Source organism: Protopterus annectens, chromosome 3.part0 (genome assembly GCF_019279795.1).
Source record: "Protopterus annectens isolate FY-2018-M chromosome 3.part0, PAN1.0, whole genome shotgun sequence".
NCBI classification, from domain to species: Eukaryota; Metazoa; Chordata; order Ceratodontiformes; family Protopteridae; genus Protopterus; species Protopterus annectens.
Window position 1 is genome coordinate 211830930 of NC_056731.1, and position 21646 is coordinate 211852575.

The following is a 21646-nucleotide window of genomic DNA, read 5'->3' on the forward strand; positions in this document are numbered from 1 at the left end:
GACTGTGGCAGGGCCAGCCACCCAGCTGTGCAAACCTTAGCTCTAGATGACTGTCACTAGTGAAGTGACACCCCGACCCCATGTGCAAAAATGAGAACAAGGGTTTGTGGAGGGATGAAATCTAACTCTTACAAAAATATATTCGATTACATATGACATAACTGTATCACTGCATACTTTCTACAGAAATACATTTAAAACTCTGCATCAACAAACTAAACTCAAAAAAGCTTCTGCGGACTGCCCAGTTAAAAAAAATGGTTATCGCGAATTGTATATGAATAATACATTTCACTGCAATCTTTCATTTTCTTCTGAGTCCTGACTTATCAAGAAATAAAAGTATCATTAGCTTAAGTGAAGAGAAATTGAAGGACACACCTCCCTAGGTAGAAAAAAAAATCACATAATATATACGTTGAACCACGGAGAACTTCCTTTCCAGTTTAACCGCGCGAAATAAAACTCCCGCAAGTTTTGTTAATAACAGGTTGAGTCCACTCTTCGCAAAATAGAGGGGATGTTTGTCTTTTATGTGTGAAACGGTGTCATTAGCATCGGGAAAGTTTTAATATACGCCATATAAAAATAAAACAAAATAAAATACATAAAATAAAGAAGCCGTGTTCTATAATAGTTTAGTAAAGTTAGAAAACATTTTCTTTAAAAGTGATCTGAGGAAACAAACTGTTCCCCTCCCAGTTTGCTAGTTGTGAATGACCCTTGTCTGTCATTTCATTCATTCAGCTTTGGTACTACAAGAAGACTATTTTTTATAGTTTGCAAAGTATGGCTCCTGCTTCTAGAAAAATGGTAAGTCGAGGATACAGCTATAGTTACTCTTTTTGATACTTAACGTTGTGCTGATTAGATCAGCTCAAAGTCTTGCTGTCAATAGTGAGTTAATGCAAGGACAGTATTTAGTAGCCGCAAGTTAAGCGGTACTCCTTCATAAGAGAGTCCCTGCTCCTACGGCCAGTTTGGTCAGGCATGCTATTTTTAGGATGTTAGGGTTTATTAAAAAGCGAGAATGACAGGTTTGCATAGGATGTTTGCTTCTGCAGAAAAGGCGTTTGCAAAGTTATAACCTATGCATTTTGTTTCCAGATTGTGTTGTTTGCCCAGATGCAGAGCTGTGCTCTGCGGATTGGCGCGAAAGCTGCTTGTATTATTTATCGGACTGTAAACGGGGCTCCAGCAGTAGTTAATTCAATAGATATTTGCTTGTAGCAAAACAGACCAAATTAGCCATGTATTTCATGTTTGGCTGTATTTACTGACGTAGTACCCATCATTTTCTCCTAATTTATATTCGATATGTTGTATATAAAGACTTTAGTACCCATCATTTTCTCCTAATTTATATTGGAGATGTATATAAAAACTTTTTTTTTTTTTTTTTTTTTTTGCAAAGTGCGTGTTTGATAATGGGCCCGGGTGGGAATACTGGAGATGGGATGAAATCCACTAGAAGTTCAACATTATGCTACCATGTTTATGTTCTCAGCTTTCCCTCATTTTGCAAAATGTTCCCGACAGTTTCCTACGTTTTTCATATCCCTCATTTACAAAAATGTGATTTTTCAGGGAGGATTACAGTCGGCCAAAAACGCCAGATATTAGAGTTTTTGGATGTTGCTATACTCTTGCAATCCCCCCCCCCCCCCCCATGCGAAGTAGCAAACCCCATCCAAACCCTACCCCTGACTGGTTTAAGAGAGGAGAGTGGGTTTTAGATTTATTGAGTTGGGAGGAGAAGTGTGACCTCAGGGTTAAGATCAGGGTTCAGAGAATACATGACCATGCAAAACCTGTTCCTATTAACTTTTTAATTTGGGGTCTTTAATCCCAATTGTTTTAAGCTTTGTCCCCGATTTTTTGAGAGCTGTGCCTGCTGCATTGGTGTACCTTCTGTCAAAGGAATTCTATTTGTAGGAAAAAAAAATATATATATAATCGGCTTATGGAGTTTATTGTGAAATGGGGGCATGAGGTAGTACTGGGGAAGAGCAGAGGAGCAGTGTGATATAAGAAAGAAATCAGTTGTAAATATTAATCTATGAAAGCATTATCATGTATGTTGTGTGTATTTATTTGTACCAGGGATTATGCCAAGCATGGAGGAGTAGTTCAGAAAGAGAAACAAAAATTATGTACTTAATAACAGAACTGCATAAGTAGTTGGCAACTCTTTCCCTTTCATGATTTAGACTGATGGTACTAAATGAGTACAACCATTAAAACTTTCTTGAGCTACTGAGCTTCCTCCCCTCTCGGTTTTCTAATGCTCTTCAGCACTCTAGGCCCTGACTCCTGATCTTGAAGCCCTGAAGCTAGAATATGAATTAATAAGGAATACCATCAAAATGTAACACTCCCAAAACAAGCCTCCTGTGGGTTCCAAGGGGGGGGGGGGGGGGGCGGGGGCCGGTGAAAGAGCTGCAAATACCCATGCAGTATATGCATGTAACTTTTACATCTGACAGCGGGATTTATTTCTCAGTACCAACACTGCAGAGCAGCATATGGGGGATGCTGTACTTCCAAGTGCCATCCTTTGGATGAAGAGTTAAACCCAAGGTCTCAACTGCCTGAGGTGGTGGTAGTTCAGGTGTGTGTTAAAAAAAGGATAGGATCTTTATTTATGCACCTCAGTCATCTGAACATTTATCTACATACCAAAGAAAAACATAAATATTATCAATAACAGCATAACTTTCCCAAATTATTGATTTGTTTAGAGACACTTCATTTTGTGAACCACAGCACTATTATCCCATAACTTATTCCAACGTTTGTTTTCTTAAACACCAACAGCTATTCTGTCCATGTCTTAAGATTTTAAAACATTTCTGTTTAAATTAAATTTTCGCTGCAGTACCTGAACTGTCCCTCAAGTCCACCAAAGCATACTCTGTAGCCCATTCAACATTACAAGTAATACACAATCATTCATTCATTTGTGTGCATTTAATTGAATATTTTACAGGTAGCCTTTCCATCATCAGTCTCTCTAGAAAATCGCCCATATGTCAATAAATATTTGTCTCTGTTCTTTAATTGACCTGTTTCTTTTTTTGTGTCCTGTACACTTTGTTTGCTCATACCATAAGTGCCACTTGCACATGTCCACATTAATTCCCATTTTTATGTTCCATAATTTCCTCGTGCTTGTATTTTCCCTTTTTTTTCCCCCAGTGTCCCTAATTCAGTATACCTTTCTCAAAACATGTTTCCTAACACAGCAACACAGCATTGTATCTCGGATGTGCTTTCTTCAATACCCAATGTAGATATATGAAGTAACCACAAATGGCGTTGGCTGAACCAAGGAACCACTGAATACGAAAAATAACTGCTAACGCCTATGTAGACTTGAGAAGCCAGAAAAAGTTCCAAAATAACTCGTGCAAGCAGCGTCTGGTAAAATCCACAGATTTAATATAATGTCATACAATACAAAACACGAAACTGGATATAAAACACAAAACTGGTTGAGCGCTTTCACCCGTGAGTAATACAGGCTTCATCAGAACTAAGAGCCATATTGGATTCCTAACCATATATATATATATAAAATCTTTGGCGCCAAAAAATCAAAAGTATTTAAAGCTATACATACTCATTTGGTGCTTTGTAATTAATACACTCAAAACTTAGTTCTGTTAACATAAATATCTAAACATATTAAAAAATATATTAAAATAAATAATCTATTAATAATGAATTAATAATTATCATTAAACATTTTTCTACACAAAGAATGCAATAAATTAGAAGCATAAAACATAGAAGTTAATAACTCAATCTATACAGTAATGGTTTGATAGTTATACTATCATTCAAACCTGGGGCGGATACAGCATCAGTATATATTTGCCACCACATTTCTCTGTATGATAAGTGGCCCTTCTGGTCATCCCCCCTAGGGTTAGGTTTGACTATATCAATTATTGCAAACGTAAATCGATGGTCAGCCCCATATTGTTTGATATGCCTATAAAGAGCGTTTTTCTCATCGCTCTTTTTAATAGAATAAAAATTACCATAAATTCGTTTGTTCAGCTGTCTCTCGGTCTTTCCAATATAGAACGCTGAACAAACTGTGCATAAGGCAATATATATAACAAATTTGGTTTTACAGTTGCCTGATTTAAATCTAATAAAAGATCAAGTCACATTGTCCAACCTAATACCTTCACTGCTATTGATAGCAAAACACCAGTTGCAACTGCCACATTTTTGTGTGTGGTTATGTATAATGCATTTTTGTGTGGAAGGGTTTTCCAACAATCTCTTAATATTAGGACCCACTTTGCTGACAAAATAGGGTCGATGCCCCAATATGTTCGCTATTTGTGTATCAGCTAATATAATGTTCCAATTTCTATTTAAAATTTCTTTAACTCTATAAGAAAATGGTCCGTATTCTAAAATGCAAGATCTATAAAAATCCGTAGACAAAGGTTTAATAATGGCAACATTAGTGTTATGTGAATTATTAAATTCCAAACCTAACAATGAAGTGTATCTAGTTCCCCATCCTTTAACCACTTGACTACTTATATTACGCATCATACTAGTGTCATAGCCCCTTTCCCTAAATAATAAAGTGATATATGCTACCTTTGCTATCATATCAGAATAGCCAGATGTCATTCTAAGAGCTCTAATTAATTGCCCCTTGTAAATATTCCTCATAAGAGACTTGGGATGATTGCTTGAATATTCTAGATAACTGTTGGAAAATGTAGTCTTCTGTGTATTTTAGAAGAAAATGAGAATTTTCTTTAAATACATATGTGTCAAGATATGCAAGTCCATCTTGACTCTGTGCATAGTAAATTTAAGAAAACTACTGCTAGAATTCAAGTAATCAATAAATTCCATAAGAATCTCTACATTGGCATCCCATAAAATATAGATGTCATCTAGGTAACATATATAATATTTTATATAACTATAAAAATCACTTGGGAAGATAAGTTTCTTCCCAGTCTAACATTAGCATATTGGCAAAAATAGGGGCACATGCAGCACCCATTGCTACCCCTTTAGTTTGTCTAAATATTTCACCTTCATAATAAATATAGTTGTGATCTAACACTATACTCATCATTTCAATAATTAGACAGGTCTTGTCCCAATCAAGGTCAGCATATTTGTTAATACTTCTAGCAAATGCTTCTAACACCTCACCTTTTGGTATACACGAAAATAGGTCTATGACATCTATAGTGACAAATAAAATGTCATTCTTAAAGCTGTTTATAGGAAAATGAGACAAAAAATACCAGGAATCTTTTGCTAAGTGGGAAATTTTTCCACAAACATGTTTTAACATATTGTCAATGGCTACTCCCAATGGAAATGTTTTAGATCGGCCACCTGAGACAATCGGTCTGAAAGGGGGATCATCCAAGTTTTTGTGGATTTTGGGGATTCCTACTAGTGTAGCTGCTATAGGATGGTTTACCTTAAGAAAGTTGTAGAGATCTACAGTTATTCGTCTATCTATAAGAAATTCTTCAATATGAGAATTTATTCTTCTATAGGCCAAATTAACTTCATTAATTGAAACAATTTCATAGTTACCGGTTGAATGCAAAATATCAAAGATCTTGGAGGCATAGGTAAACTGATCAAAAATGACTATGCCCCCACCTTTATCCGGTTTCATAACGCGGATAGCTCTGTTGTTTCTAATGTCTGTTAAGGTATCTCGTTCTTCTTTCGATAAATTGTATTTATATTTATTACCCCTTAACTTGTTATTTAGCTGATATACCTGTTTAACTACCATTTTCTCAAATACCCCAATAGTGGGATGACATATAGGCATATATGTGCTTTTCTTTTTTAAGGACGTACATTCATTAGTACACTTTGTCTCCTTATCCCCTGTGTTGTTAAACATAACAGCCAAATTCAGTTTCCTAATGTACAGTTTAATTTGGCAGATATTATCTACCATATTAAAATTAGGGGTAGGAATATATTTTAAACCCTTCGAAAATAAATTGAAATGTGAGATATCCAATTTTAAATCTGTATAGTTAACTATTAGTGACACCAACAGTGCTGATACCTACGTTCTCATCTAAAATATATTGCTCTATGTCATCTATCTTAGTATCTGTACAACGAACATTATTGCTATTTCCCCCCATCGACCCTATTTTGTCAGCAAAGTGGGTCCTAATATTAAGAGATTGTTGGAAAATCCTTCCACACAAAAATGTATTGTACATAACCACACACAAAAATGTGGTAGTTGCAACTGGTGTTTTGCTATCAATAGCAGTGAAGGTATTAGGTTGGACAATGTGACTTGATCTTTTATTAGATTTAAATCAGGCAACTGTAAAACCAAATTTGTTATATATATTGCCTTATGCACAGTTTGTTCAGCGTTCTATATTGGAAAGACCGAGAGACAGCTGAACAAACGAATTTATGGTAATTTTTATTCTATTAAAAAGAGCGATGAGAAAAACGCTCTTTATAGGCATATCAAACAATATGGGGCTGACCATCGATTTACGTTTGCAATAATTGATGTAGTCAAACCTGACCCTGGGGGGGGGGGTGACCAGAAGGGCCACTTATGATACAGAGAAATGTGGTGGCAAATATATACTGATGCTGTATCCGCCCCAGGTTTGAATGATAGTATAACTATCAAACCATTACTGTATAGATTGAGTTATTAACTTCTATGTTTTATGCTTCTAATTTATTGCATTCTTTGTGTAGAAAAATGTTTAATGATAATTATTAATTCATTATTAATAATATTAATTAGATTATTTATTTTAATATATTTTTTAATATGTTTAGATATTTATGTTAACACAACTAAGTTTCGAGTGTATTAATTACAAAGCACCAAATGAATATGTATAGCTTTAAATACTTTTGATTTTTTTGGCGCCAAAGATTTTATATATATGGTTAGGAATCCAATATGGCTCTTAGTTCTGATGAAGCCTGTATTACTCACGGGTGAAAGCGCTCAACCAGTTTTGTGTTTTATATCCAGTTTCGTGTTTTGTATTGTATGACATTATATTAAATCTGTGGATTTTTACCAGATGCTGCTTGCACGAGTTATTTTGGAACTTTTTATGGCTTCTCAAGTCTACATACCGTGGCGTTGGCAGTTATTTTTCGTATTCAGTGGTTCCATTGTAGATATACAGTACATGAACTACTGGGTTTTTTAAACCCAAACACACTTCATTCACATTCAGAGTATATTGCTCTCCTATTTATAGAGGTTCTTCTTAATCCCCATATGAAAGAAAAGACAAGGCAATCTTCAATAATTAGTTTTCTAACCTTGTTGGGCATGCATACACACTACCCATATACCCTAACTTTCCCAATATATAAGGATGTATATGGTAAACCTTGTTTGATATGTTAACTTTAAAAGTTTTTCAAGTATTGTTTACATGATTCATTTTATCAAGCAACTTCCTCTAATGTTCCAAATTTTACACTCTAGACAAATGTTAGTTTCTGAAAAACAATTTCTCCTGAGCTTGCTGCATTTCCAAATTGCTTATTTTTTTTTATTTAAGCTGACTGCATTCCCCAACTGTTGTCCCACCTCTACTGTAACCTTTTTAATCCACCCTTTCTTGATTATAACTACTAAGTCATCAATATAAGCCATATAAGTCAGGATTTTTAACTTTCTGCTCCTTTGTCTACTTATTTTACTTTCTTTTCATAACAAAATTCATTACCTTTCTTTTTTTCTTATTTTTAAACAAGAAACATCTTTGTTAAGCTATTGCTTATGACATAGGCAATCATACATTTATGTAAATGAAAACGAACCATATTGACATCATAGTTGCAAGCATTTTACATCACAAACCATGCTGACAAAATTGTAGTTGCAAACATTATACTTCACTTATAATTTACTCAGTCATTGTTGGTCAAACATTACATAGGTCATTCAAATTCTGCCTTCTTTTAAACCTTATTCCTTCCTTGTATGTATTGTACAATTCACATTTTTTCCTATGGCATTTGCTCCTACTGTCTTCTCAAAATATCCAGTTCCAGTTTTAATTTCTGTTATATTCACTACTGCAAGTAAAGTTGGTTTAGACTTTGATTTCCATTTTCTAGTAATTGCTTTTTTTTGGCTGCAACAATAATTAGACTCAGCAAGGCCTTACTATGTCTAGGCGATTCTGTATCATAGCTCAGAAAAATAATTTCCCTAGATAACCCAATTTGCTGACCCAGTATCTCTAGAGTAGTCTGCAGGGAATTTCAAAGTCATTAAACTCCCAGAAATATGTTACCAATTATCTCATTCTGTGCTGGTCTTTTGTTTAGGCCCCCCCCCCCCACAATTTCTCTCCCTTTGCCTAGACTCTGATAGGGAAGACTATCTGTAACCTGCAGTCAAATAAATTCTTGTCGACTTTCCATTCTATTACCTTTCTGTCTCTAGTTATTTGCTCCCAATACTTTAGTTCCTTTGTCATTTCACGCAAGTCGCCAAATATTGGATGTATTACACATAGCATAACATTTAAATATATATTTTTTTCTTTGCTATTGGATGTATAAATTCATTGCATGTATAAATTCATTACTTTTCTCAGTATCTAGCATGAAATGTCCTGCTTTTTATGTTGGAAAATGTACAAGGAAACTGAAAGATCGGATCCTGAGATGCAAAAAAAGTTAACACCAATGCACATAGGAGAAAAAGGCATTGATCATGATTTTCATGTTAGGGCAATCAATGTCCTGAATAAAAATAGGAGGGGTGGTGATTTAAATGGCTGGAAATTTGAGAGTATGAAGGGATTGTACAACTGCAGGCAGATTCTACACCAGGCATAAATAGGGCGGTTAGTATCAAACCAATATTAAAAAGAAAACAGATTGTTTTGTGTAGATAATAGAAATGAAAATATTTTAAATTATGTTTATAAAAATACTTTCGCTCGCTCTCTCTCTCTTTTATTTATATATATATATATATATATATATATATATATATATATATATATATATATAAATCATTATTTTACGTTGGGCATTTTATGTTTTCATAATACTTAAGAATGGTACTTATTTAAATAAAGTAGTTGTTTAAATAACTAATTGATCCTATTTTTTGATTGCGCTGTCACATGGTTTTTATCTTGAATTGTATTAATGGAGATGTGATTGGCAATGTTTGTTATATACACACTGAAGGAAGGACATCTGCCTGAAAGCTTTGTGTGTTTTTGTTTTAATTTCTTTTGTGAATGTATTCATTGAAAGCATGTTCATCGTCTCTCCTGGCAATATTGGAATATATATATACACACACACACATTATATATAGTCTAGAAAGGTATGTTTCAGATCATGTGCACCCACACGGACTATGACTGAGTCATTCTGGTACTTGTGACTCAACAACCTGAGTACATACGTGAGTGAGCTGGCAGATCCTGCCCTCTGATAGACAACTGAGCGTGACTCTCTCCTTGCTCATCTTCGTCAGTGGGACATCTTGTGTGTCTCACAATAGCCTCCTATGACCAAAACATTGGGTTATGAGGTGCCTTGCCTTACGGGCTTAGAAGTTAAGACACCATGAGATGTGGCTGTATGTGTAGTGGTGGGTGGTTGTGTAGTAGAGTGCTTTTATGGGTGCTGGGGGTGTTTATTCTAAGTGTAGTGTCTTGGAGGTCTTTGTAGTTTAGGAAGCTTACTTTTAAGATTCTCTGCATATGATGATCTGTGTGTCTATAGACCCTATTGTGTTGAAGGTGTAGTGTAGTGTTACTGACAACCTGCTTAGTATTACAAGTGCTTGTATGTGATAGCGTTCCCTCCAGGTATAACTACATCTTTCATATAACATATCGGTCTAAGAAAGTGAATGTCTGTAGACATGAGACAATTGCTTCACTGTTCGAGGTGCCCAAATCTACCAAACCCGCTGCGGAGATGATAGGAAAGTGCATATCCTTGGTTAAAAATCCTTAGTACTTTTAGTATGAGGGTGGTACAAGATGTTTTCCAGATGGCTAGCTTAGGTACAGTCAAGACTATAAGGGTGTGCACTCCTCAGAGTGCTAACTAATTTGCTTTTTTAAGTATTGAGGAAATTAAGTTCGTTCTCTGCATTAAGTATTGAGGAAATTAAGTTCGTTCTCTGCATCTATAGAGGACAGCGATAACTGCAACAACTATGCAGCAGCATTGAAAAATCACAAACGAGGAAAGTGGTCTTCTGGCCACTCAGAGACCACACAGCTTTCAGTCCTTTAAGTAATCTCTGGTCAAGAAGCAGTTCTAAGAGATGAAGCTCTGAATAAAGAGCATTATTGCTTCAGCACAGTATGACTTTGAGGTCCTGGTGAGGTGAGCAAGGGAAACGTTAGTCCGTTTGTGAACAGAAATGGACTCTATGATTGGGATGTCAGTGCCTTGCCTGGTTTGTTCACCACTACTAGTACTGCATTATGTGATATTTTCTTACCCCTCAGTAGAATTGCCTTCACGCAGTGCATTCATAAATAACTCTTCATAGGTACTGTAAGGATTTTAAGAAGCCTACCCTTACATTTCCCATGGCAATTTTTAGCCCACAGAATTTGTGTACAAATAACCCAAATTGTGAACCAAACAATGATAGAGAAGGTAGCTTTGTGAAAAGGAGCACAGTTCCATAGAAGTGGTATTTCGTGATTAAAAACCCATCCCTCCACCACGTGCTGTTTATTTTGCAAAAGAGATTGAGATCCCTTCAGCTAGACTTGTGAATATGCCTGACATTATATAGGGTCTATTGAAGCTCTATATGCAAGGCAGGTGTCACCCCTCAGTGGTCTGTATGATGCTGCGAAGAGGGACAAGGCTTTGAGAGAGGCTACGTATTTAGTCCTTTGACTTTCTCACAAGTATCTGGACAGCTGCATACTGAAAGGGGCATTAAACTTCATGGTTGGCCTAAGAGTGCTGAGTACAGTGGAACAATTGCATCCTCTGATCTGGATGCAGTACATTTTAGGTACACTTTTTTTTTTTTTTTTTTTTTTTTTTTTTTGGACTTCCTTACAGTAGTGGATAGACAGTTAATTGTCAAGGTATGTTCCCAGATACTTAACTACGGGATAAATTTTCCAGGGTGTATTGCCAGCTTGAAAGTAAACCTAAAAGAGAAATCTTGCCCATGGAAGGATGCAGTTATACTCTTTCTGTCACTTAGTTTCCGAATTAAAAGAATGGTTTTGACACCAGCTATTTCTTTGAGACAGCCCTTCTTTAAGGATCTGTGTCCTCTGGGGAGTTTATGATGGTGCCACGATTGCAGTCGTCTGCAGGCTTGGTCAGCCCCAAACCCTTAATTATTAGCTTTAACCCCAAGAAGTAAATGTCAAGAGGGAGTTGGCCTGTGGACTGAACCCAGGGTTACACCACTAGTGACATGTAACCCAGGGTTACATCACTAGTGACAGGTAGTGCTTCCCATTCTGACTTCCTGGCTTCTGTTTGTAAGCCAGTTTGCTATCTGTCAAGTTGCGTGGGGATTAAAATTTAGCTAGGAGAGGTTATGGGTCAGGCGTCCTATAAGCTACCTATACCCTTGTATACTAATTCCATAATTATCCTTACCACAGCTGTACAGATGAGCATGGTCTGGCTTTTATGGGTCTGTAATTACCAGAGTCTGTTAAACTCCACCTTTGTGTAAAGTAATATAGTTAACAAACCAGTGTCACAATTGTAATAACATAATGTCAGGAGGGGGATAGTACAGTGCATTGCCATGGTAAATTTGTATGTATAACATGCAGTTGTGTGATGTTACCATAGTAGCAAACATAAAATAACAGGCAGGATGATCACATCAGCATTCATATATATTGATCTGGAATATAGCTGTAGCTGCTTGTACGTTCATATGTATATACTAGGCTAACGATCGCAAGACCTTTTTCAAGCCTAGTCATGTTTCCCAAATGCATCCCCAAATTATTATTTTGATGGGTATATGTAAGACAGGGCATGGGTGGTTAAGCATATACAAAGCTATCTCTGTATTTTGGAGGCATGAGCCAGATCAGGGGTGAATTTCCAATATCTCATCCGCCTGGCTAAGTTATGCTTGATTTGCATTGGGGACAAACTCTGCTTCTCCTAGATTGAAAGCCTGTTCCAGAGAAGAGGCATTCACTGAGGGACATGCCTGTCCCTCCAGGTCCTATTAATTTCACAAGCAAAATTTAAGTATCTGACTTGGGTAGTTAAGCTTTTTGTTTTACGGATATGCAAATAGTCCATCAGAGTGGGATCTAAGGAAGCTTTGTATGTTGAGCACTGATCACCCCTCAACAGTGTGTAGGAGAAGAGTATAGGGATAAGGCTTTGAGGTGGTCTGCATAGGGCATGTTTACACCATGTGTTTTCTTTTTGTGAGGAGCCTCTGTGAACGTTTCAGTTGTTACATGTGCCTGGGCAGGTACATCCTGAAGGGGGTGTTTTACTTTGATGGTTCTGACGAGGGCCAAATACAGTGGAATGATAGTTTCTTGAACCTAGATGCCATACCCTTGCATATAAAGATGTGCTCTTCTTTAAAACAAATGTGGTGTGGGGGTGAGGTGGCACCAGTCCACCTTGTTATCGGAGTTAACAGTCCTTGCGTACAGATGCCCCAGAAAGAATGGCTGTTTGACAGCAAAAGTCGTCAGTTAGTAGGCAGGTTACCTGTAAATCTTTAATTGTCCTTGGATCATGTGATACCAGAGTGAATTGGTGGAAATACAGTAGAAATATGAAATGAGAGATCCAAACTTCGGACCAGTCCTGACCTTTAATAACCAGGGGAAGCAGGCATTTTATCCAGCTATACTTTTGAAAGATCAATGGCAAATCTGTCAAAATGAAGTCCTAGCTGTGTCTGTGTGTGTTGTGTATATCTATATCTTTCCTTGAGTTACACTTGGCTACACAAGTTACTTAGTCACCTAGTGTGTGACATTACATATTTGTCCACTAGAAAAGCCTGCTTTTTTTGGGGGGGGGGGGTGGAACGGAACTAAGCAAAATTGACTCTCTCTCTCTAATTCAGTGTGACCAGGAAGCCAGAATTCATCCTGTTACTCTGTGTGTGGGGGGGGGGGGGGGGTGGAGAAACTAATCCTGGACAGGTAGGGCATACAGTCTCGCGCACACATTTTGTGCAGTCACAAAGTGCATATATACTAGTAGGTATTTTGAAGGGTTGTCACTTCACCTATTCATTCATTTGGGATGTGAGATGAAGTTGAGAGTGCTTATAAAAATGCATGCAGACCTAGGAAGGTGGTACTAACTTCACAATGAAGGCACTCTGCCTGGGAACACGAAAATACTCACACGCATGTATGTGCTTCTTACTGTCATTTATTTAAGACTGTGACTAGAATGGCATAGACTGGCCCCCTACCACATCATAGCTAGCTGTAGGTCCCCATCATGAAACAGGAAAAGCATACTGGACTTACTGGAGTCACTTGCCATACAGCCCAATTCCTTATTAATGGGTGATTTTAATTATCCTGCTATCGACTTGGAAACATACGCAACCAAAAACATGCTGGCTCAAAGGTTCTTGGCAAGTGTAAATGCTGTGGAACAGCTAGTCTGCACACCCACAAGAGGCTCAAATGTCCTGGACATAGTACTCAGTAAAATGGGAGAGCTTTGCATTGGTGCCAAAGCCACAGATTAAAGCTAAATGAAAAAAAAAAAAAAAAGACATTATTATTCCCTTTGGGAAAAGCTGACATCCCTACTAACTTAAATTATAGACAGCACCCACCAAGTGTAGACCCAGTGGTATGTGATCTGGGTACTCTGGTTGATAGCAGCCTGAACTTGGAAATCCTTTTATGTGGCACATCTTATAAGTAAAGGCATCACATGTAGATCCAAGGATGTTATAATTCCATTATACTTGGCCCTCATCAGACCAATAATTGAGTACAATGCTCTCTTTTGCATGTACTTTGCCAGACACCTGCAACAATTGGGGAGACCACAGAGGTTTCTCACCAAGAAATTACAGGGTACACAAAACAAGTATTGTGGAGAAAGACTGAAAGCCCTGTCACTGTATTCTTCCTCCTACAGGTTAAGGGTTGACTTCTGCCTGGCTTACAGGGCAGTCTCTGACCAGGCCCTGATGGAAATGCTACACATTCGTAAATCAGACTCCCCAAGGGTCACTCGCTCCAAGGTTCTTAACCTAGCCTGTCCATGAACGGGTCATGTTGGAGAGACAGATACGTCTCCCAGAGACTGCCGCATCTTTGGAACAAGCTTCCAGTTCATGTAAAATGAAGGTCGTTGACCCTTTCCAAAAGTAACTAGATCAATTGATGGGTGACTGCCGATTCGCTCCTGGAGTGGTTCTCCTGTCCCTCCTGGACAGAGGATGTTAACTACCATAGATCCTTGCCCCTTTGAATTTGACTCGCCTAACAACCGATGATTGGGGCAACATGGGATAAATTTAGCTATGTGGCCATTAGCGTAGTAACCTTCTATGAATCTATGATGCCATTGACTGCAACATTAAGGATAGAGATGTGCAATTCACCTCCCTGCTGATTTTTGTATTGCTTGTATTTCAAAATGTAACACTTTGTACTCCATTGTCCTAGTGAAATGGGGGGGGGGGTTAAGATAAAGTATAATCTAGGCAATATTTTGTAGAATTATGCTCAGAAATTAATACTGTACATGATTTCCACCTGAGTTTTATCCACCGGTGCAAGCAGTTCTGCAAGCTTCTTGGGTCCAATAGATTTTCCAGGGATTGTATTGTACTCCTTTTTAGTAGCAAGTTAAAAATCTGTTTTATTGCTTGGTTCCACAAAAGTGCAGGGCAGAAAATTCATATTGTTTTGGGAGATGTACATGACTTCAGAATTAAACATGAACAGGGTAGGATATGTTATTGGCATAACTGAATAGTAGTCTAGTTTCAGGAAGTGGAAATGGGACTTTGTTTGTAGTTCTCAGAAGAAACCTCTGTAAACCAGTCTGTTGTTGGTAAACTAGCTAAAATGTATTTCTGTGTGTAGTACTTTGTTTTGGGCTGTATTTATAGGAGAATATGTGAAGTTCATGAATGCTGTTCTGTTTGTATTTGTGTGAAGTGTTTTGAACATGTTTATCTTAAATTAATGACTTTTTGCTATATTGCCAACAGGCATCAAATGCAAAAGTGAAGGTATCCAAGGGCAACTGCAATGCAAAAGATTGCTTTAGAGATGCTGTTCCTATGGAAACATCATCTGAAGACAGTTGTGATAGTTTAGACTCTCTTTCATCTGGAAAAAAGGTAAGGTTTCCTACTATTAATGTATTTTTCTCCATCCTGTATAGCCGCAGTTTTATCATGCTTCTGCAAGGCAGCTGTTTAAGAGAGAACCCATTTATTGTTGACATTTGAAATAAGGTTATTTTGCTTTCTGTTTCTCAGTTATTGTGAAATTCTGTTTTTAAAAGTGTTGTTTCACATCTTGTGAACAGAATTTGCCACAAACATCTGTACAGATTGCTAAACAGTAAACATTTCATAGCAGTAATGGAGTCTGAATATGAGTGATTTCACAGTAATAAGGGAGAACAATCTTAAGTATCAAATTAAATCAGAATCGGCATCAATCCCCTTTTCCTATTTTGTACACAAGGTCGGGATGTCACATCGGCAATGGCTTTTATCTTGAGTCAGTGTTCACATTGCTAGATGATATGATGTAATCATCACATAAAAAGTCACGCACCAAAAAATCTAAGAAATGCTCAGTTTCATAGTACAGTTTTTTTTATTCCCCCACCCCACCAGAGTTCTAAATCATTCTTCAGTATGTCATCTATCACACAATTAGAGCTGTATTTATTTATTGAAAATGTATGGTTATCCCAGTGATGTCTGCACTGTGTAACTTGTCTGCTCGCTAATTATAGCTTGTTTTCTGAAAGTTGCTGTGTCCAGCTGGACATAATCCATTTGCTACAAAGTTTAAAGTAAAATGACATCCATACATGCATGTGTATACACACACACACACAGGTGTGTGTGGGGGGGCTGGGTCTATTGATAACTAACGCAAAAGGAGGGAAGAGCTGAGGGCCAAGTTGCCTTTCCTGCTAGGATGATATAGATTCACATGCAAGTCTGGGAATTGTGGAACGTGAGTGTACCTGCCTGTAGTCCGAGAAGGTGGGAATGCTAGAATCCCCCCCACCACACTCCTTAGAATGACTGCATCAGTCTGTATTTATCCACAAAGGTAATGGGCATCTGAAGTCTGTAGAGGGGTAAGGTCAAATTGGATTGGCAAAAAAATAAGGATGCTGTATCCTAAAATAACATTCATGCATATAACAGTTTTAGAGCTGAAGAAGGAAGACTTTACTTGCCAGAATGTAGTGCACAGTGCAAGCAGAAAACACCCTCCACTTTTTTGGCTACTTTATGGTGTGCTTCTATGTATAACTGGCTAAAATTGCTTAAAGATGATTTTTGGCATAGCAGTTATCTCACCTTGTGTCTGTTATTTAATTAGTATGTTACAAGTCTTGCATGTCTAACATTTTATCCAGCTGCAACCTACCTGCAGTCTCCATAAAGATTGCCTAAATGCTTGTCTGTGCAGTCTTGAATTCAGTCACTTTCTCTGATCCAAACTCATTTTCAGAAGGGCTGTTCAGTCATTCACATCCTTTGTATGGAAATGACTTCCTCGGTTCTATCCTGAGCTTCATGTGTCCCCAGACTGGGTCGTTTTCTGTTCTTTTCTTTCCTATTTTGTAAGTACCCAGTTGGTGACTCTGGATTCTTCTCAGATGCTTAAATGTTTCTCTCATGTCCCCATTAGTCTCCCTTTCTCTTGACAAAGTGCTAAGTTTTTTAACCTTTTATATGACTCCTAGTTAAGAACATGCTTTTATTTCCATTTCCTTCTGTGAACTTCCTTTGTGCAACATCCTTCGAGTGAAGGAGAGGGGTTATATTGCTTGTCTTCTAATAATGCTTCTAGTTCTTCTAGTATTTCACCTTCAAATGGCAAATGCCGACATGCCGGAAAGAATAAAAGACTGAAAATGCAGAAGACCGAATCTTGAAGATCTCTCTTCTTAAAACTTCTTTTCCCATGAACTTGTGTATACACCAACTTCCTCAGAATAAATTCCCTTTACTGTACCAGTGTCATCCTGTTGTCTCGCTGCTCTTTCACATGCTGCCCTTTATTGGGTCACCTGCAACAGATGCACAGACTGGGCGTGTTCTATGTCAGACACCCATATTTGGTGTTGACCTCAGGTAGACCCAAGTGGCATTGCCCAACAGCATCCACTTTTATAAGGAGGAGCAGCAGATTGCGTAAGTAGGTTGATGCTGAGCATTCAAATTGGGGTGGGGATGGTATGGACAAAGGGGTGTTATGATCCATGAAGGAGAAATTTGTGGGTAACAACTAGAGATTCAGAATAGTGTGTTGCAGTTGTCTTTCAGGAATGTGCCATGGCAGTAACTCTCTCACCGAGTTGGGGTGGGGGATATGTAACAATCGGACAGTTGTTCTTGGAGTTAGACAGTGGTTATTTCATTGATTCCATCTGAAATGGATTAGCTGTGGCCTATTTTTTTACTTCAGATGCAAGAATGACTTGTTTACTGTACATTTAAACAAAAGATATTTGGAGGCCTTGAAGCATTGCAGTTTTTAATACTTAGGAGAGAATATTATTAAATAGCTACATATATTTCTAATATGACATACAATTTTCTGGGATGAAAGCTGAATGTCACTTTTCCAAGGAAATCCTAGTTACCACTCAATTTCTTCAAACATTCTAATATTTTTATATACTTATTGCTATTAATTATGTCCCCTAATTTTATGAGTGTAGTGCTTCCTAACCTTTAAAAAAAAAAAAAAAAAAAAAAAAAAAAACTCTCTCAACAGCAGCATTTGGTGTTGTCTTCTGTAACTGTTAAAGCAAGCTATAGCCTTTGTAGCTTATAGGGCTGTACTGCTGGAACAGGCAGCCTGTTTATCTTCCTGCACCCTGTTACAATTTTAATAATTCTATCTAGCAATATCTGTTGGGATTAACTACCAGTATTCCCCCACTCCCTCACAATAGGTTGCCATTTTAATTGTCCTTTTCTTTTTTCTGCTACATCCCCCAACCCTTGGTAAACTGACGTTCCTTACCTGGCTTCTGATTTATTTTACATTTAAACTGATTTGTTTCTGGAAGGATGCACACTGAAGCATGGGTGGGCCATACAGTGCTCCATTCACCCTCACTTCACTCATATTCCCTATGCTGCCCTATCCTACCTCCAATTCGCACTCATCCCCACTACATCTACATCTATACTCCACTCACATGCCATCCAATCCCAGCATTCTCTTGGCTAACCAGTCAAAACTCTTATCTTATCCCATCCACCCTCACGCAAACCTCCTCTACACACATTTTGAATCCTGTTACTTGTGTATCTAACATGCTAGTGTACTCCATCCTTGCCATAATGTTCCTCCTCCTAACACACACACTACATCTCTACACTTAGCAATAAAAACACTGTCACTTCCACAAATACCAGCTGCAATCCTATAAACTACTTCCACAAAATCTCCCCAGCTTATATATCCTATCCCTTATCCTCTACACTAAACTGTAAATATGGCACGCACTCTTTTTTTTCCTAACCAGAAATTTAAAGCTCTGTATTGTCAAAGTAAAAAATGCCATCACTGAGAGAATATCTGTGTGGTGACATTTACCACAACCCAGGTTCTGCTTTATCAACAACCTGTATACTATCTAAATCTCTGAACTTAATTACAATAAATATTCATAGCATACACAAGAACTGAAGATTGTCATGCCTGGCTTACTCACTATACCCCTGGCGTATTAGCAGCCACTGAAACTTTGCCTAAACCCAATGAGATTCTACCCCTCCACCCCCAGCTATAACATTAGCAGAGCGGGCAGGTGGGTAGTCTTACTCTTGTCTAACTTCTGTAGGTTTATGCCATACTTAAACAGCATACCAAAATTTGCAAATGCTGATATCAGCTTCCTCCTAAAACTAAAGATAAAAAGTATATGAAATGCTGTAATGCATATTCCCCTGGTGACAATATACCTATCCTAGAAAACATATCCTGGCTAAAACATTTTGGTAATGAAACTGTCATACTGGGCGATATTAATATCAACTGGCAGACCTTAACCTCTGACATCCCTTCCAACAGTATTTACACAACTGATAAATACCCCTACCAGATACAATAAAGTTAACAACCAAAGCTACATCTTTGTTTGGATTTTAGTTTCTGACCCCACTAAATTTACAAAATTTGCTACCTTTTCCAGATACTGTGACCATCTACCAGTGTTTGCCTGTAGAACAATTTCTCATTTGACAAAGAATCTTAACATTAGCTGCCAGTACATTAAATAACATTATCTGGACCCCCATTAATTACCACTTCATCTAAGGGGAGGGCTATTCATTTTAGTTACACATTTTTAAAGATCCCTAATCATCCTGCTCCACTAAGTACTGAGTCAAATCTCACCTTTCCCCCATGGCTCTCACAGCTAAGTAAACTCCTTATGACTGAACGGCATGGAAAGCATGTCAAGAGCACAATTGTTCAGACAAAATCATAACCCATAACCAAAATAAAAAGAAAGTACTGAAGCATAAAAAACGCCTTGGAAAACCAAAGTCCAAGAAAGTGCCCATCCCCCGTACAAACAGCTACTATTACTTTATTGAAAGTATTGCCAACATAACCTAATGCACACAGTCATCTTTCCTCAGTAACAATCATTCTTTCCGCAGTAACGATCAGTATCTTTCCTCTGTAACTCTTCTAACCACTTCTGTACCTCGTCCCCAAACTTCTTATTGCTAGCCCATCTTTTGCCAATCAAGATGCAATGATTCTTTTTTTTCATGTTGCTACTACCTTAATAAAAATACCTATTCTCAAGCTAAAATCCTGCTTTGCTTCTGCAGGTAACCTCCCGCCTGAATACCTTGGACTAGCTGCATCCTGTTGGTATCTTTTATTAATAACCACGTGCTTAAACTCTGTCCCTTTTATTCAAAAAAGTCCTTACATAAAGAAGGTAATTCTTCTGACTCATCTAACTTTCGTCCCATTGCCATTTTATCCCTTCTCTCAAAACTTGTGAAACAATGTATGCATATGTAGCTTCTTTGCCATCTCCTTCAGAATTGACAGCTAATGTCTAACCAACATGGCTTTCAGCCATACCACAGTACAACTGCCTTATCCTTCATGGACATTCCAAATAAGGTGATTTTATTCTGGCAAACTTGTCTCATTACTATTCCTTGAACTGTTCAAGGTTTGTGATACTGTTTCTCATTCTAAACTATAACTCTTAACTCCACTATCCCTTCCAGGACTATCCTCTCCCACACTTCTTTAGTTCACTGTTTACATTTCTAATAGACAACAATCCGTGAAATAGCAAAGCTGTCTTTCATCATATCTACCCAAATGTTATTGGTGTCCCACAAGGCTCCATTCGTGGTCCCCTCCTCCTCATTCCTCACACTATTTCCTGTCAGGGCTCCCTTATTCAGTATGGTGATGACTCTCTACAATTATCTGGTCCTCAGTCTGTGTCACCTGTAACACTGGAAGCTTTCACATGTATTGAAACTTGGCTTAATGCCCAACCTCTACTCAACCCTAAGAAAACCAAGCTACTTCTGTTTATTCCAAAGCATATTCCTTGAGAAGTCAAGATGTAATACAGAAATCAAATTAGTCTGTTAGATATATACATTTAGACATGTATATGTGTAGTAAAAATAACAATGCATGTAAAAATAACAGTGCATGTACACTTTTGCTAGAATATATGTAGGAAAATGTAGTCTGTTAGACTGCTGTTAGCTGAAGGCATCCAGCTGTGTATGTAATACAAAACCATTTTTGTGTCTGGTACAACTTCAAGGAGAAATGCTGGTAAAGAGAACTCCTTAATTTAAGTAAAAGTCATCCAAACTGAATGCATTACAAAAGTACAGTATTTGGTACAAACAGGAAAAGAAAGCAGGTGCAGGGAGTATCCAAAAACTGCTTTCATACGGAAACATTTACAATGGGAAAGACTCCCTAAAGTTATTCACCTTGAAACGGAACAGACTGCATGACATCAGAAAATACCAATGTAACAGACTGCAAATTCCAAAGGTATTAACATACTGTTTCATGAACAAGATCCTGATGGTATAGAAGAATAAACTCATTAAAATGTATGAATCTGATTCTTGTTAGATCTGCGTACTGGAGAACATCATCTAAGCTGTCTCAAAAGATTAACCTGAGACATTTAAAGCTGTAAACTGTACAGTAATCTGTTACATAGACAAGTTGGTTGATTAGTGCTGAGCAAGAAAATTTAATATACTGTTAAAAAGGTTAATAGTCTGCATAGTTCAGTGCAGTAATCAGACTTTGGTTTCAAACATCTGCATTTAATTTTTCAGTGGCGAGCCTTGTCTTTTTATATGAACACAGGGAGTGGTGCCTTGTATAAG

At 37.6% G+C, this 21646-nt stretch overlaps 1 protein-coding gene across 1 annotated transcript in view; it reads left to right on the forward strand.

Annotated features, from left to right (window-relative positions):
- The first annotated feature begins 605 nt into the window (after nucleotides 1-605).
- The window catches only part of CDCA7L (cell division cycle associated 7 like), a 167626-nt gene continuing 146585 nt past the window's right edge, over nucleotides 606-21646 (forward strand). Inside the window, exons 1-2 of the mRNA XM_044064699.1 lie at nucleotides 606-813; nucleotides 15239-15370. Coding sequence (XP_043920634.1) covers nucleotides 790-813; nucleotides 15239-15370 — 156 coding nt within the window. The 5' untranslated portion in view covers nucleotides 606-789. The remainder of the gene's footprint in view (nucleotides 814-15238; nucleotides 15371-21646) is intronic.